We start from the raw sequence: 15608 nt of genomic DNA, 5'->3' as shown, positions 1-15608 counted from the left end.
AGTCAAAAACGTGGTTTGAGCGATTACGCACGATCATGTCACTAATTTTTCGTTATTTTGTTAATGTACTTTTTTACTGAAAAATCGATTTGTGAAAAAAGCGGCGTTCATATTGCTATATCACGTGCAGTTACATCACTTCCGCGTCGACGAGCATTAATCGCCTGTCATTGTCGCTGCATAATCGTTAATGTTAATCATATTCGCATATATAATATTTTCATTACAGCATAGTATATAATATTTTTATTACAGCATAGTACAAGTTCGAAACGATATTCTATATCTGTGTGGAGTAGAAAAGGTTAATATTGTTGTGCGATAAAATTATCCAGTTGGCAATTAGGCATCTTAAATTATCCGCTACCGGAACACGTGTTCGACGTATTCTCACTATCTACTGTACTTCCACTGCTTTCTCAATATTTAATCACTGCAGAATTCAGTAATTCTCAGTATTAAATTTCTATAAAGGTGTACTACTCTACAATCCCTCGCGTCGCGATACTTTTTCACGCTTGAAACATTTTATTAATATACGAGGGGGGACCCAAAAAAACCGGATTTTTCATATAAAAACTTTATTTATTAACTTTTTTACAAAATTCATTCAGTCACCTTCAAAGTACTCTCCATTAGATGCGATGCACTTGTCGAATCTTTTTTCCCACTGTTTGAAGCATCTCTGGAACTCTTCAACTTTGATATCGTCCAGTGCCCTTTGCGAAGCTGTTTTTACCGTCTCCACATCATCAAAACGCTTCCCTTTTAGATTTTTCTTCATTCTCGGAAACAGAAAAAAGTCGCACAGGGCTAGGTCTGGTGAATAATCCCCGAGAGGCCAAATAATGGGTCACTCGTAAGGCCTTCCGTGTGTGCGGGGCNGAAAAAAGTCGCACGGGGCTAGGTCTGGAAATATGGAGGGTAAGGTACGACAGGCTATCCCCGAGAGTCTACATAATGGGTCACACGTAAGGCCGTGTGTGCGGAGACATTGTCGTGATGAAGGAACCAGTCACCTGATCGCCAAATTTCCGGGCGTTTCCTCCGCACATCCTCTCGCAGACGTCTTAAAACTTCCAAATAAAAGTGCTGGTTAACAGTCTGGCCAGGGGGAACAAATTCCCGACGCACAATTCCACGAAGATCAAAAAAGACAATGATCATCGTCTTCACATTCGACCTCACTTGTCTTGCTTTTTTTGATCTGGGAGAGTTGGAAGTCTTCCACTGGCTTGACGCTTACTCTGTTTCTGGGTCATACCCGTAACACCAACTCTCATCACCTGTAATGACTTTGGTGAAAAGGGAAACGTTTTGATGATGTGGAGGCGGTAAAAACAGCTTCGCAAAGGGCACTGGACGATATCAAAGTTGAAGGGTTCCAGAGATGCTTCAAATAGTGGGAAAAAAGACTCGACAAGTGCATCGCATCTAATGGAGAGTACTTTGAAGGTGACTGAAGGAATTTTGTAAAAAAGTTAATAAATAAAGTTTTTATACAAAAAATTCAGTTTTTTTGGGTCCCCCCTCGTATATATTTTATTAATATATATAACAACATTTTATTTATATATACAACAGTATTACGTAAGAACATCGCAGTGACTGTGGAGAATCGAATCGTAAATATGAAATCAGATAACTTTTGCATTCTTTAACTAAGTGACAATGCACATCATGCTTTCATAAATATGCTATGTCAAATTGACTAGGTCACTGTATCGAGAAAAAATTAAAATATGACTTTCCCCGTTTCCTGACTACTAACTTATAAAAGTCATCGGCACTATCGGTCGCTCGCAGTTCCAGTGACACGCAAGAGCCTACGAGTCCCGAAAACTAATTGATAATTACCAAGAACAGTTTCCTATAGTACTCTCTCTGGATAAAAGGTAGTGCTATCACTGTACTCTCGATATAATGTTCTTAATGTGTTTAATTGTCCATTTGTATCGTTACAAGTGAGTCGTAATCAGTAAACCGTACGCGAGGAAGACATAGTTCATCGTATCCAACGATATATCAATAGCCGCAACGATGGATGCAGTATCGATAACGACGTATTTGCCGAGCATAAGTTACTCCTTGCTCGCTATGATCATCACCACGCTAATCGCACTGTATTACTATGTCGAGACTGATCGTACGGTTCGTCTTGCATTAAAATTACCAAGTACGTATGAAGCTAAAAGTATCGGTCATGTAACTTTTTCCCTAGTGCGGAAACATGAGAAGTGAAATGTTTCCAAATTAAAAAATTTACGTTTTCCACAAATTTACGCTAAAGGAGACGATTCATGATCAAGATTTATGACCCAGGAGATCACGAATCTTCTCTTCTAACGTGAATTCGCAAAAAACATAAATTTCCTAATTTGAAAACATTTCACGTTTTACTTTTCACGTTTCCACTCTGGAAGAAAAGTTATATAATTGATATCCAGAGCTTGGCAAGTGCTGATATTTCTCTGTTGATGCCGTACGCGCTACATCGTGCGCGATTCGTAATCGATCGTTGTAATTATCTTGTGACCAATCTCCTGTTTGCTTTCTTCCAGATCCACCGCGTATACCCATCTTAGGTCATATACTACTTTCTCTGAAGTTATCTCCCGAAGAAATGTTAAACCGTGGCGTTGAAATCCTATCTAAATATGGGACGGTATTATCGGCCCATTTTGGATCGAGAGCTTTCGTCTTCCTAACAAATCCGCATGATATTGAGATAATCTTGAGCAGTTCTGTCCATCTCGACAAATCTATGGAATATAGGTAAGGACTTACATTAATACGTTGGGTGCGATTATATATAAAAATCCGATCCCCGTGACGGCATATTTTTTAAGAATAGCGGCCCTTAGTGTGTTAATAATTAAAGTGGACACACAGTTTTGTTCTTATTGAAACGTAAAAACTCCAGTAGCGCGAGAAGTTCCGATTTTTTCCTCACTTGAAATCATTCTCATCGCTGCATTGCAGACTCTTCAAGCCCTGGCTCGGAGACGGCTTGCTGATCACCAGCGGCGCCAAGTGGCGCAAACACAGGAAGGCGATAGCTCCCACATTTCACATGAGCATTTTGAAGACATTTGTACCTCTGTTTTATGAGAACAGTCTGGATCTTGTGAAACGACTACGCGAAAAACAGGGACAGCAATTTGATTGCCATGATTACCTATCGGCGGTAACTGTTGACATCTTGACGGAAACAGCGATGGGAGTTAGCAAGAAGAAGAGGCAAAATACCTCTTATGAATATGCAATGGCCGTAATGAAGTAAGTTTGATTGCCATTGCTACTACGTTGTAATTAAACATATAACATTAAATATATAACATTTCGTTGTCTCGCACGCGGAAAAAATTTCTCTTTGCCTTTCTCTCACATACAAATATACAAATACACGAATCATCTCGAATGTCGCAGATTGAGTGATATCGTGCATCGACGGCACTACGACATATCGTTGCGAGTGGATCAGTTCTTCCAATTCTCAAAACTCGCTAAAATACAAGAAAAATTGCTCAATACTGTTCACTCGTTGACGGAGAACGTGATCCAAGTAAAATGGAAGGACATCGAAGAGAAGCAGAAGAAAGAAACGCAAGAAGATGAAATCGTTTCGGAAAATACGGTCACGGAGAATGATGAGAGCAATAACGCCAATTACACAAAGCTGCATTATGTGAGGGATGATCTCGACGAAATCGATGAGAGCGACTTAGGCCAGAAGAAGCGACTCGCCTTCTTAGATATGTTGATGGACATGAAGAAAAACGGCGGGCAGATGACCGACGAGGAGATTTGGGAAGAAGTCAATACTATCATGTTCGAGGTGTGATTTCAGTCTCGTTGTAGTAATGCCTTTTTACGATTTATCGAACCTCTCTACTGAATCACTATAATTAAATTACGTCACTAAACAGTTAGAATCAAAATATGTTGTTACAGTGTGTCGTAATGCATGTATCACGTTAAACGGCACATCAGAAAAAGTAATATAAATAGTAAATTATACTATCTGACAAAATTTGACTTCTTTTGTATCACGAATGTGAATAGTCATTCTCAACATTTTTGCCTGCTCAACACAAATCCGTTGTCCAAATTTGACTACTACGTCACCATTTTGAGAAAAATGGCGTCAAGAGAACAAAAACAATGATTTTGGAAATCTTTAGACGTTGTAGTATCGGCAACACATTTTTTCTAAATTTCATTATTAACTTTTAGAAAAAAATGTGTTGCTACAACATTGTGAAAACCCTCAAAATCGTCGTGTTTTGCCTCATTGACGCCATTTTTCTCAAAAATTGTGACATAATAGCCAAATACGGATAATGTATTCGTGTTCAGCAAGCAAAAATACATCGGAAATGACCACTCACACTCGTATTGCAAAATGATGTTGAACAATATTATCGAAAATGTTACAGGGTCATGATACTACAGCAGCCGGCTCGAGTTTCGCGCTCTGCGCGTTGGGATCTCTTCCAGAAATCCAGGTAAATTATTCACGATCGAATATTTACACACACATGTAATACTTGTAAAATCTGTAAATCCGCAATTAATGACCCACAATTAGCCATTTAATGAAAATATATTATATTAATATTATTGCCGGTATTATATTCCAATTAATTGAAAATGATATTCCAGTATTAATTGATAATTCGTCGTTTTACCTCTCGTGCATTGTACATATAATAATGACGTTAACACGATGACAATGTCTTCACATTAAGTAATATTGCTTTTCTTCTTAATATTTTATCGAGACGCAGTTAATGTAGCTAAAAAGGCGATTAGGTCCTTGCATTCTTTTTGATACCGAAAAACGCCATCTTCGTTCCCGGGATAAATTTTCTGGGAACCTCCAAATATTCATCCAATGTATTCTCATCCCACACGATGGCTTTCCCCTTCATGTTTTCCGAAAAATTAAACCCCAAGTAGCTGCGAATGTTAATAAATGAAATTGTTGTATCAATCGTGCATTCATTAGTATAGTAATTCGTAAACAAAATCGCACAACCGCATATTTTTCCTATCTTTATTTTAGAAATAGTTAATTAGTTATATGCTATATAAGCTATAAGCTAACGCGCTTGTTTTATGCACTTACTTCCGCAAGTCTTACCCATAATGCCGTGCAGGTTAAGACCCATTATGCCATCCTTTTCCGTAGTATGACACGTGGCGCACATTTTGGTGAAAAATTTCTTACCGTTCACCACATCGCTCATCCTGCAGCAAATTGTTAATTTTGTCGTGTAGTTAAATTATCGATTCACGCGCTATTGCAATCGCAATCTGTGATATTCGCTCTCGGTTGATGATTTGCATCCTTGGCGTTAATCATACTGATTATTAGTCGGTCGTCTTTTTTTATTTTTGTCTTCAACTTAACGAAGTTGCACTGGTGGTTTTAATTTTGGATACCCGAATATTTCTCGAATTATCCAGGTGCTCTAATATATAATTGTTTTTATTTATATTTATTCTTCTCTCTCTTTCAAGTCATTCTATGTATAAAAGTACTAAAATAAAGTCAAGCAGAAAAGAAAATATTTCTTAACATTTAATTTTTATATAAGGATATATTAAAACAAAATAACATGTCTAGCAAGATTTCCACTTTTCGTTGATATTACATTAATACTTTTACATTTAGATTTCACTCAGATTCCGCTCAGATTAAATTCAGATAAGAAAAGAATATATTTATATAAGAAAAACATATGACTTCATAAAAAATTATGTTTGAAACACGGATAATATCAATAAATATAGATATACAAGTATCAGGGTAATAACCAGCAAAATTGCATAATCGAGCATAAAATCCGAGTTGTACTGCTAACATTAACTTGTACTGTGCAGGCACGTGTGCATGAAGAATTGGACTCAATTTTCGGTGACAGCGATAGGCAGTGTACTTTCCAAGACACAATAGAAATGAAGTATCTGGAGAGAGTTATTCTAGAGACTCTGAGACTCTTTCCGCCGGTACCAATGATCGCTCGAAAACTTAATGAAGATGTAAAGATAGGTAAGGTCCACTTAAGCGTAATTAAGTCATTAAAAACAATATGATATCATATTATAAGTACCAGTATTAAAAAATATATAAAAACATAAAGCAAAATTCCTTTGTATTAAAGTTACAGGTAATTACGTCCTTCCGAAGCACGTCACTGTAGTGGTCTTGCAATATATGATACACCGTATGGAGGAATATTATCCAAATCCATTAGTTTTTAATCCGGACAATTTTCTACCGGAGAAAATGCAGCAGCGACATTATTACGCTTTCATTCCCTTTAGCGCCGGGCCAAGGTAACGAAGAACGTGTTTCTTCATAAAAATATTCCTTATACTGTCTTAGGTACCCTTAACACCGTAAGACACCGTCGAATCCGTTTAAAATTGGCCGCCTTTTTCTCTAGATCGTGCGTAGGACGGAAATACGCTATGCTGAAATTGAAGGTCCTGTTATCGACAATCCTGAGAAATTATCGCGTTATTTCCAAGGTACCCTACCAAAACTTCGTCCTGCGAGGTGATCTTATCCTGAAGAGGGGCGATGGATTCAACATCACGTTGGAGCCGCGCAGTCCTGCGACTCAAACAGGAGTTACTATTTCCGCATAAGCATAAGGAAGAACAACTTATTAATGTGTGTGTGTGTGTGTGTGTATAAAAATCTCGGTGAAAATTCCATTTTCTATATTCCGTACACTTCCCAATCAGATGTTCTATGAATTACCTCTTTTTACAATTTTTTTCTCTTTGCTTTTCCAGAACATTTATACACGACACACTTGCGAAACGATTTTTCAAATAGAAAACCAAAGAATCATTTGTACGTAATCGCCTTTTCTATGAGAAAAATGAATGTTACTATTTACTCACACCTATTTATAAAACATTAACCTTTCAATGTTAATGTTACTTGTAATGTATCTTGAACAAAATAAAGAATAAAAACACCCGAAGAAATATTTATTTAGCTTGTAATATCAATGATATATAAAGGACATAAATCCATATGCGATGCTTTGTATATTCGCATAACGGAAAAAATGCTAACAACAAAATATTAGGTTGGTGCGTATGAAATGTCGCATTCTCTTTACATGCGGACGTTTTCCTCCCTGTTTTCGTTATACTTTTGTATTTGGCATAACCTCATTCATACTCGTATTGTCCATTGCCAGAGACTCATTTCAACAAAATAGGTTTTCTCGAAGGTCTTCCCTTTTTTATTTCTTTTGAGTTTATTACCGATATGAATTCTGCCGACATTCGCGTCATTTTCTTATATGAGTACAAACTTGGTAATAGTGCTGCAAAAGCTGCACGCAACATAAACCAAGCGTTTGGGGAGAATACGGTTAACAATCGGAAAGTGCAGCGTTGGTTCGAAAAATTTCGGACTGGCGATTTTTCACTGCAAAATGAGCCGCGCGGAAGACCCAAAACGTCTGTGAATAATGATGACCTGAAGGCTCTAGTGGAAGCGGATCCAGCCGTATCCACGAGGGAACTTGCTATCAGGATGAAAGTTGACCATACAACGATATTGAGACACCAAATTGTACTCCCATCGCTTGTGAATCGGCATGGCCCGCTACTGCTCCATGACAACGCTCGGCCGCACACATCGCACAAAACAATTGCGAAACTGAACGAACTGGAATATGAAGTTTTGCAGCATCCACCATATTCACCGGATCTCTCGCCGACCGATTTTCATTTTTTCAAGCATTTAGAGCTGTTTTTAAGAGGCAAACACCATGAAAATGAAGACAGTCTAAAAAACTCGATATCAGAGTTTATTAATTCTAAAGACCAAAATTTTTTTAAGACAGGCATCTACGCTTTAAAATCTCGTTGGGAGAAGTGTATTGAAGCGAATGGAGCATACTTTGATTGAATAAACAGCTTTTGAAGAAAGATATACAGTTTTATACAATCACTTAAGAATCCGACATTTCATGTGCACCAACCTAATATAATAAGAACAAACAATGTGCTAACAGCAAAATATAAAGTTCCTTTCTCATACATGGAAAAAAGTACTTGATGCAACGGCTTCAGTGCGATTAAAATAAGCGTTCTTAATTCAATAGCAATATTATTGGAACAAATAAGCCATGCTATTATTTTAATCGCTTTAATATTTGCGTTAACAGTACAGCAGTTTTGAAAAAACTTCATTGAATCAATCTATCTAATGATATCTATCTATAATAGTTACTTCAACCAAATAATTATTTATTTTATATAATTACATATAAAGTTAATAACTTTTTAGTATATTATTGAGTTAATGCAGTCAATTTAAGCAAATATATTATATAACTAAAAATGGATAGCTAATAACTAATAATATAGAATATTCCATACAGCACAACAAGATTGCAAATACATTGTAGCGATATATTTTGCAAGATTGCAACATTGCTCGTATTTACGACGCTTTACGTCGCAATATCCTTTCAAACTTGCAGCATTTCATTCACAAATAATGGTATTACAAGCAGATAAAATAATAATAATATTTGCCGCAAATCGTATCAAGGAAATTGCAGTGATACGCAATTGCTATATTTTGTAAATGCAGAAAATGCATGTAACAAGGTAATACTGTTTATACTTAGTTATATTATTTAATAGTATTGTCACAACATAATCGCGAATGAATATTAATACAATAAATATTAATACATTCTTTAACATCGGTGTACATCGTCGAATCCGTTCATAATCGGCCGCCTGTTTCCCTAGATCGTGGACAAAACTACATACAATTCGTAGGACGAAAATACGCTATGCTGAAATTGAAGATCCTGTTATCGAAAATCTTGAGAAATTATCGCGTTACTTCTGAGGTACCCTACCAAAACTTCGTCCTGCGAGCTGACATTATTCTGAAGAGGGACGAATGTATATATTAATACAGTTCAATACATTCCGCTTCCTGATGAGCAGCTTAATAATTTATAACATTACATAACATAATATTGTTACGCCCGTGTCTTGATGCCCGCGCCTTTAGCGCCCTGAACATACAGCAGATTCTCTTAGCAACGAGTCGTAAACAATAGATGATCAGCGTTGACTAATAAACAACGGGGTTAAAAAGATTCTCTTTGGGGCCGTTGAGTCGTCGTGACGTGCGCGACGGTCTTTAACCCTTTCGCGGCGGAGTGCTCTGGAAAGAGTTGCGCTCTAAGCAGCCGATGCCAGATCGACCGCGCGGACCAAATACGCGAGTCGTTCCGAACGCAGTGTGTATATAATATTTGACTATGTAAAAAAAACCTTTGCACAAGAAGCGTATGCTGCTAGCACGTCAAAAACAACTTAATGGACATTAATGGCAGTTGTTGATAACAAACGAACAGCGCCTTCGTACGAAAAGAGCGGTTCCGGATGGGCGCCATCTGGCGCTGTTCGTTCACCGCGGGTAAATTTGCCTGAGCGCCGAACGGCGCTGTTCGCTGAGAATGAGCATCTATAGCTGAGCGCCTAAAGGCGCTGTTCGCCGCGAAAGGGTTAACGAAAGAGAGAGCTTAAGTCTGCGAGTTACGTGTATTCCCTTGTAAATAGTAAATATAGTTGAAGTTGTTTTCTTGTTAACGTTGTTTCGTTTTATTTCCCCGCACGAGCGTAACAATATATTGAAGCAACAAAGTTGAACAATCAGTGAAACTATGTCTTTTTCAGCATAAAAAGCAGCTTCGTAAGAGCTTTGCGCTGCAATTTGCAACTGTTTTAAAATTTTCTGCTGGACGATATCAGTGGTTTACTCTTTTCCAACTAGTTTACTAAACGATCATCATTTTTTGCAGCATACATTTAATTAATACGCTGGTCCACTTAGTAAACATGTTGGAACAGCGTAAATTGCTAAATATCGTTCAGCAGTAAATCTTACAACAGTTGCAAAGCACAGCGTAAAACATTTACTAGATTCTTCTTTGGCTGAACGCAAAATTAACATATTTAAATTAAACATACAAACGATAACGTCAGTGCATATGCATACAATGCATATGCTGTGTCAGAATGTTTTAATCATTTTATAATCGAAAAACGAAATGTAATACTATATCATTTCCTCTGACAATTCCTCCTCTGATTAATATAGGCATTATTGCGCGAACATTCATGCGATATCGTTCTGTCGCACTGCGAAAACCTACGAATCTACAAAAGTTAAAAGTGCTAATTAACGGAAACAGCTTTTCCTAAATTCTCGACAAAAGGTATTGTTATGCCGGTATTTACGATATATTTTTTCAAAATTGTTTAATTGTTCATTTGTATTGTCTCAATCAGTGCACGAGGACTGTGGGGAAGAAAGAGGAAAGCAGAGCACATCATACCCACCGGTATACCAATATTTGTGCATAACGATGGATACGACATTAACAATATCATATCTACCGAATATTGGTTATTCTCTGCTGGCTACAATTATCGTCACGTTGATAGCATTGTATTACTATGTTGAGACCAAGCATGAGATTCGCCTTTCGATGAAAATACCACGTACGTAAAAAACTCCAATACCTCAATAGATACTTCATCATGATGCACCCAACTCACGCTTGATTTATAATTAATAATTGTAATTAAATGTGACAAATTTATGCTATCTATCTTCTTCCAGACCCTCCACGCGTACCAATCCTTGGTCATACCCTATTAACTTTAAAAGCGAAACCTGAAGATGTAATAACCAAGGGTGTGCAATTTGCCGCTGAACATGGGGAGGTAATATCGGGACATTTAGGACCGAGAGCTTTTATTTTCCTGATGAATGCACAAGATATTGAAGTGATCTTGAGCAGCTCCGTGCACATCGAGAAAGCCGTGGAGTATAGGTAACGAATTGGATCAGTAATTAAAGTGAACCAACGTAGTCTTATACTTTCCAAGACGTAAAAGCGTCTGGACAATTATATAGTCTTGATTCTACTCCTATTTATAATTATTATCATCGCTATAGACTCTTTGAACCATGGCTCGGAGATGGCTTGCTGATCACTACCGGTGCCAAATGGCGGAAGCACAGGAAAGCTATAGCTCCCACATTTCACAGAAACATTCTGAAGACGTTTGTGCCTCTGATTTACGAGAACAGTTTAAATCTTGTGAAGCAGCTTCGCGATAAAATCGGCCAACAATTCGATTGCCATGATTATTTATCGACAGTAACAGTTAATATCTTAACAGAAACGGTGATGGGAGTTAGTAAGGAAAAGAGGCCAAATACCGGATATGACTATGCAATGGCCGTGATGAAGTAAGTTTCTTCGCCGTTATTACTTGGTGTTGAAGTTATAGATATAAAAATTAATTGTCTCATTTACGTAAAAGATTCTCCTCCCCCCTTTCTTATATATAAATACACGTAAGCACTTATACCTCGAATGCCGTAGACTGAGTGATATCGTGCACCGACGGCACTACGATGTATCGTTGCGAGTGGATCAGTTCTTTAAATTCTCAAAATTAGCCAAAATGCAAGAAAAATTGCTCAATACTGTTCACTCGTTAACGGAGAGCGTGATCCAGAAGAAATGGGAAGACATCGAAGAGAAGGACAAAAAGGAAGCGCAGACAAATCACAAGAAAATTTCGACTGAGAGCTCGGAAATCGGCAAAAGCATCGTCAATCACAAGTTGCATTACGTGAGAGATGATCTCGACGACATCGATGAGAACGATGCGGGTGACAAGAAGCGACTAGCCTTCTTGGAGATGTTGATGGATATGAAGAGAAACAACGGACAGATGACCGACGAGGAGATTTGGGAAGAAGTCAATACTATTATGTTCGAGGTATGGTCTCTGTCTCGTTGTGATAATGCGTTCTTATGATTTACCGAGTCTCTCTACTAAATACCGTAATCAAATGCCATACGTTGCTACACCGTATCGTAACGCGCCTATCACGCTAAAACGACGCGTCAAAAAAGAAATTTATTTAGCAAATATGTTACAGGGCCACGACACCACAGCAGCTGGTTCGAGTTTTGCGCTCTGTGTGTTGGGATGTCTTCCGGAAATTCAGGTATATTTCTTCTTCATATTTTCCACAAAATTGAGTCCCGAAGAGTTACGATCATAAGTGAAATTGCAACGTCTATTGTACATTAACGTTAACATGCGTAGCAATGTTAAACGGCGCGCTTAGCACCATGCTCCTTCCACCATTACCTTCAAAATAGATAATTAATTATCAACTAATAAGCAATCAACAATAATCTTATACAAAGAACGGTATCCGCAAATTTTAGTACTCGATCATATGGATTTATATTGTAGAAATTATACCTGTATATATTTTGAGTCCTACTATACAAGTATCCAATTTGTACTGACACTAACAATTTTTCTCTGTGCAGGCACGCGTGCACGAAGAATTGGACTTAATCTTCGGTGACAGCGATAGGCAATGTACTTTCCAAGACACAGTGGAAATGAAGTATCTGGAAAGAGTTATTCTGGAGACGCTGAGACTCTTTCCGCCGGTACCAGTAATCGCTAGAAAGCTTGATGAAGACGTAAAAATAGGTAAGTCGATCCCAATAATGACGATTGCATCATTAACTGTGTGTATATTCTAGAAACCTGTCCTATAAATTTGACTAAGACGCAAAACAAATCTTCTTTATGTAAAAGTTACAGGCAATTACGTTCTCCCAAAGAATTCCACCGTACTGGTAGTGCAATTCGCGGTACATCGTTCGGAGAAGTATTACCCGAATCCGCTAGTTTTCAATCCAGATAATTTTCTACCGGAGAAAATGCAGCAAAGACATTACTACGCTTTTATACCCTTTAGTGCCGGACCGAGGTAACGAAGAATGTATTTTTTCACACAAAGCATTCCTGGTGCTATTTTAGGACAATACATAGATATACGCTGTCGAATCCATTCATAATCGGCCGCCTTTTTCCATAGATCATGTGTAGGACGGAAATATGCTATGCTGAAATTGAAGGTCCTGTTATCAACAATATTGAGGAATTATCGCGTTATTTCCAAAGTGCCCTACCAAGACTTCGTCCTGCGAGGCGATATTATCCTAAAAAGAAGCGACGGATTCAACATCAAGATCGAGTCGCGTAAACCCGCTTCTCAGACAGGAGATATTATCTCCTCATAGAAGTGAAAAAATACAAATATGCAAATGTGTATATGTGTGTGTGAGTGTATACATATGTGAGTGTGGGCAATAAACCTATTGTTAATATTTAGAAATCTACTTCTCATTCATATGTATCGGACTATTAGTTTCTCCTGAGAAATGTTCTATTTGCCATTCCAAATTTCGTTTCTATAATATACATGACGAACAATAGTTTAAGTTGAAAATATTAAAGAAAATTGTAGATATAATAGTCCCCTCTAGATCAATTATATATAACACGCTATCATTTAGGTTTTTGCGGCGATTACTAATATTCAATTGCTAATATTTATGTATATATATACATCTATGTACATATAGATATATTTATATACATAATATATATATGTATGTATCTTCAAACGAATAAAAGATAAAACAAATAGCACTGTTGAGACGTCTCTTCTTTCTTGACATGCGCTCTTTCTCAATATAAATTTTTCCTAATTCATTAGCATGCCATACTGCGAAATACATCATTGTCATAAAAACAACATTGTTCAGACTCACCACTACTAGACGACTACAGCACGATCACCTGACACAAATGACAAGCGATTTGTGTACAGTCATGGACAGAAAGATTGACTCATTCCCTAGACACAGTGATATCGGAAATTCCGAATTTAGAATATCATTTCCGCACATTCATTACTGCCGATTATTCCGTGAATTGACAATGCTGTTCCAAAGTAGCAGTCATGAAGTACAACATTTTCAAAAATTATGCATTTCATTCGAAATTTCTGATATCACTATGGCTAGGTAATGAAAAAACTTTCTGTGCATGACTGTACATCCACAGACTTGGTAGACAGAGCGGGGAAATATAATTTATAAATTATTGTACGGAATTGTAAATGTACGAAAACAACACAGCAGAAATTAACGAAATCAAATAACGTAAATTTTTCATTGGACGTATAGATGTCGGTGCATATTATTAATATGTTACACGACACATAATAATTAAAGAAGGAAATGAAAATTAGATTTATAGTTCATGATCTGAACCTTATAGATTATTAATTTTACCGCGAATGCGATATAATCCCGTTACAAACAACAAGTTTTTAAAACTACATACGGTTTAATACAATAACAATTTTCTAAACACTCGGAAATAATGGATCAATATGTTGTGCTCCATCTTAATCTCTCTCTCTCTCTCTCTCTCTCTCTCTCTCTCCTTCCCTCTTTCTCTCTCGCGTCTTCTTATTAAATGTCATTGATGCTTGTCATGATGACAAGTTATGTTCCTCAATCCGATTTTATAACTTACAATTCGGCTAGCATAACTTCACATTCATCCCAAATATATTTGTTATTATAAACTCAACATATGCCTATATCGACTCATTGGCAGACAGACCATAAAAAAATAGTCACGCCCAAAAAGAACCGGTCTCTTTCCGCGTCAGAAGAACTGCATAATCATGGTACATGTATCATAATAAGCGTTGCACCTATCAATATTAATTTTGATGCATGTACCAAAAGATCCTAAGAAACCGTCGGTAAATATTCTCTGTTTGGGATCAAGAATCAAAGCGAGTCGAATACCGCCCGAACAGTAACAAAATACGATAAATTGTAATATCAGATAAATAACGAGCATGATAAGGCAACATTCAAAATACATATATATGTGAGATAATACGCCCAAAATTAAGAACAGTAAGGAAGTATACAAAATTAAACATTGGTTTGCGGGCGGCATACATATGCTTGCAAATTCCATAAAGATTATGACCGCGAACAAGTATTTTGGCTGCACGTTCATACCATTGTAAAGACGGCCAATAAGACTTTCTATAAGAAGACTAAATTTAAGACGATGTATGATACGATGTCCAATAGTAAGTACCGGGTTTTAAGAGAAACTTAAGTTATAATAGGTTACAATTTCGATGAAAGTACGATTTGCAGAATATAATCGTGCAGTGAAAAAGAGAAATTCAATATTTACCTGAGTACTTATACAAAGCGTTCATCCGATAAGCTACACGGGGTATTGCATAAGCGTCAGTACGACGGATTGCTGCTGCAAAGGAACGTGTGAGAGAGTGCGCGCGATCGGATTGATTTCGATCTTACTCGTTCACGCGTGCCATTGCAGCGGCAACCCCTAACAACATATATATTTATACAATATCCTATGTGTTAGTTTCTCGATCATCAACATCTTATTGTCGCTGTCTTCCTTCAAACTACGTATACTGCTTTATTAGGCATTGAGAAATACGAGGATCACGTCAAAGAGCGATTCGACATTGCCAAACATCGCGGTATGAAAGATGTAGTTTTCTAATTTTTAAATTAACTTAAGATACGTAGAATTTTGAGATGAAACAGGATTATATTGCGCGAGCCTATACGTAACAGTGT

At 37.2% G+C, this 15608-nt stretch overlaps 1 protein-coding gene across 1 annotated transcript; it reads left to right on the top strand.

Moving 5' to 3' along the window:
• The first annotated feature begins 1811 nt into the window (after positions 1-1811).
• LOC106750830 lies at positions 1812-13406 on the top strand. The gene is made up of 18 exons (XM_014631430.1): positions 1812-1895; positions 1966-2176; positions 2562-2775; positions 2983-3279; positions 3430-3838; positions 4440-4508; positions 5890-6058; positions 6171-6345; positions 6456-6654; positions 6811-6871; positions 10357-10569; positions 10691-10904; positions 11030-11326; positions 11463-11865; positions 12029-12097; positions 12432-12600; positions 12709-12883; positions 12992-13406. The coding sequence occupies exons 2-18, from the start codon at positions 2041-2043 to the stop codon at positions 13194-13196; spliced, it is 3474 nt and encodes a 1157-aa protein (XP_014486916.1). The 5' UTR covers positions 1812-1895; positions 1966-2040; the 3' UTR covers positions 13197-13406.
• The last annotated feature ends 2202 nt before the right edge of the window (positions 13407-15608 follow it).

The sequence above is a fragment of the Dinoponera quadriceps genome, unplaced genomic scaffold, assembly GCF_001313825.1.
Source record: "Dinoponera quadriceps isolate SergipeBrazil2010 unplaced genomic scaffold, ASM131382v1 scaffold6593, whole genome shotgun sequence".
In the NCBI taxonomy this organism is placed as follows: Eukaryota; Metazoa; Arthropoda; class Insecta; order Hymenoptera; family Formicidae; genus Dinoponera; species Dinoponera quadriceps.
Note: the sequence above shows the minus strand (reverse complement) of the source record. Positions and strands in the feature narration are given on the sequence as shown.